Source organism: Propithecus coquereli, unplaced genomic scaffold (genome assembly GCF_000956105.1).
Source record: "Propithecus coquereli isolate 6110/MARCELLA unplaced genomic scaffold, Pcoq_1.0 Scaffold44, whole genome shotgun sequence".
In the NCBI taxonomy this organism is placed as follows: domain Eukaryota; kingdom Metazoa; phylum Chordata; class Mammalia; order Primates; family Indriidae; genus Propithecus; species Propithecus coquereli.
The window spans coordinates 6,107,809-6,110,411 of NW_012150174.1; the positions used below are offsets into that span (position 1 = coordinate 6,107,809).

General features: G+C 31.6%; 1 protein-coding gene across 1 annotated transcript in view; it reads right to left on the bottom strand.

Moving 5' to 3' along the window:
- Positions 1 to 1,517: 1,517 nt before the first annotated feature.
- FAR1 (fatty acyl CoA reductase 1) overlaps positions 1,518 to 2,603 on the bottom strand; it is a 59,389-nt gene continuing 58,303 nt past the window's right edge. Inside the window, exon 12 of the mRNA XM_012654437.1 lies at positions 1,518 to 1,794. Within this exon, the coding sequence (XP_012509891.1) occupies positions 1,632 to 1,794 (163 nt within the window). The 3' untranslated portion in view covers positions 1,518 to 1,631. The remainder of the gene's footprint in view (positions 1,795 to 2,603) is intronic.

Consider the following 2,603-nt stretch of genomic DNA (forward strand, 5'->3'; position numbering starts at 1 on the left):
TGTTTAAAAGTTTTACTAAAGAAAATCTGGCTTCAAAATGGAAGCAATTTTCCTTTTCAAGATTATATACCTGCATGAAAGAAGATGATTTCATTTACATTTAGTTTTTTCACAATAGCAAAATAAACTTCTTGTACATTGTATTTAAATTGACAAGAAAATTAAGATATAAAGTTCCATGTAACTTTTTGTACTCTGAACTGTCCTCTTTAAACATATTCCAGATACATTACTGATGATTTAAATATAGTACAACTTGATCAGCTTAAAACAGTGTTATGCTGAACAATCTGTTAAACCAAATGCATGTTAAAACAGTAAGTAGAGTTAACTACTATTAAGATTTAAAGGGAATTATAATGTATCATTAAAGTATACATCAGTTTTCTTACTATTACTTGTTCTATAATGCATTTCTTTCTAAAGCTAAAACCACATGCGAAAAAAAATAAACGGTATCTTCAAACTCATTCAACAGTTTGCTACTTTATGTGGTATGTAAATAAAGTCCTTTATTTAATTTTACACATATTATCTTATGCATTATTTTATTTTTCTTGAAGGAATTCAGCTTTCAAGGTCAAAATTAGTATGTGTTTACACACGAGGACATTTTCTTAATGTTACTACTACCTGCAAATACATTCTTCCATAATAATGCACTTTCAGTTTTCAGGAAAGATAGTCCAAGCCTTCTAAAAAGTCCTATGAATAAAATTTATAAAGGGAGGAGAACACAAAGTATGGTGAATCACTCCCCACTTCCACCTCCAACAAAGTCTCAAGAGATCCTCCTGCTTCAAAACATGAACACAATCTCTCAGGATTTATTTTTATTTGATCATACTGTGAATAAGAAAGATGTATTCCTATTCTTTTTGACACTAACAGTTTTATTAAATTTATTTTCACTTTCCTTCAAAAAGCACACAGCATATGTTAATATGGATTCTCAAACCCATTTAGATCCAGCAGGGTCTTTAGAATAATATATAGCCTTCTGATTATAAAAGCAACTGGTTGCTTATAAAAAAATGATATGCATCAGACATTTAATCAGAAAAAGGAAAATAAGAACATGTCTTTCATGTTTGATACCACTCAATAACTTACAGGATGATGTGAAAATAGTTTGGTTATAATTCTAACAAGATTAAAACCCACTTCAACTGATGAAAAAAAAATCAAACACTGAAGAATCAAATATTTACCAACTTAGCTAGCACTCCCATCCAAATAAATGCTTTCCATTGCACTGAATATTAGAATTAGAAATTCACTATGTTAAGGCATATTTTAATTAATATGTTCCAGAATTGCACAGTTATACTGGTCAGTGTTCCTATTTACCCACTCCTGCCCTCACCCCACCCTTTTTGTCCAGGGATCAAAATGTTAAGTCATGGTTTTGGTGGCTATTGTAGATTTGAGCTGGCATACCACAGTGTATTTACTAGGTTTTATGAGCATAAACATTAAAATGTTACACAAAATGTACCATAATTTACTCCACACTCCGATCTAAGATGGTTTAATGTCTTGACAAAAGGTGAGATGACTTAAGTACATTTTACATTTTGTGCATTTAGACCACCATACGCATAGATGTTCTAATGCTAAATTCTTGGTCTTCAGTATCTCATAGTGCTGGATGCTCGGAAGTAGGACAGAAACTTGTAACACAGACTAACCACAAAGTACCAGATGTTTCTTGCCATTTGCGATCTCGCAATAAAAATGCGCCAGATGAGGATCACAAGGATAGTATTAAAACCATAACGTATGTTCCGCAACCTGGAAAGCAAATCAAGAGATGTGTCAGACAGTATTTTCTAGAATAAAATCTTGTTGGATGATAGCTAATTAATACTTAGTTTTTAAGCTAATAAAAGCTTAAATCCATATTAATTTGAAACTTGTTTAAAAACTAAACTAGACGTCCTTAAATTAGAAAGTTAGCAAAATCCAAACAAACCTGAATGTATATTATAGGCAGTAGTACATCAAACAATACAGTACCTCTATTAACAATGAATACAGTAATGTCTTTCCTAACAGTGTATCTGCTATACAAACTTGAACAAATACTACTGAGCATCCTCTGTGAGCCCACTACTGTGCTAGGCATCAAGTATATTGTAGGTAAAACAGATATGCCCCTTGAACTTTTGAAGCTTCCTATCTAATCTAAAAAGGTTTATTCATTATATACATCACAGTACAGACAAAATATAATAAACATTTTTTGACATCTTTAGTTGCTTACAAGTTGTCAGACAAGTGAAATTCCTCCTGCAGTTATAGCTGACAGACACATGATCAAAGACCAACTGGACAAGTCCTCATCCAAGAATAAAACATAGCATTAGCTCTATACAGGAAGACTTTCTCATTCTCAAAGAGTGACATTCCCATGTTACCCAGCTAATGTTTCAAACATTTTCATGGTTTTTGATAGTGTTTGAAAGGAATACAAACCTTTAAACATATGTCACATAAATTCCATTAAATTCAGATAGGAACAATGACGTAAAGAAAAGAGCTTTGAATAGAAGTCAAAAGATCAATATTCCCGTTTGTTTTGTTTTGTTTTTTTTTTTTTT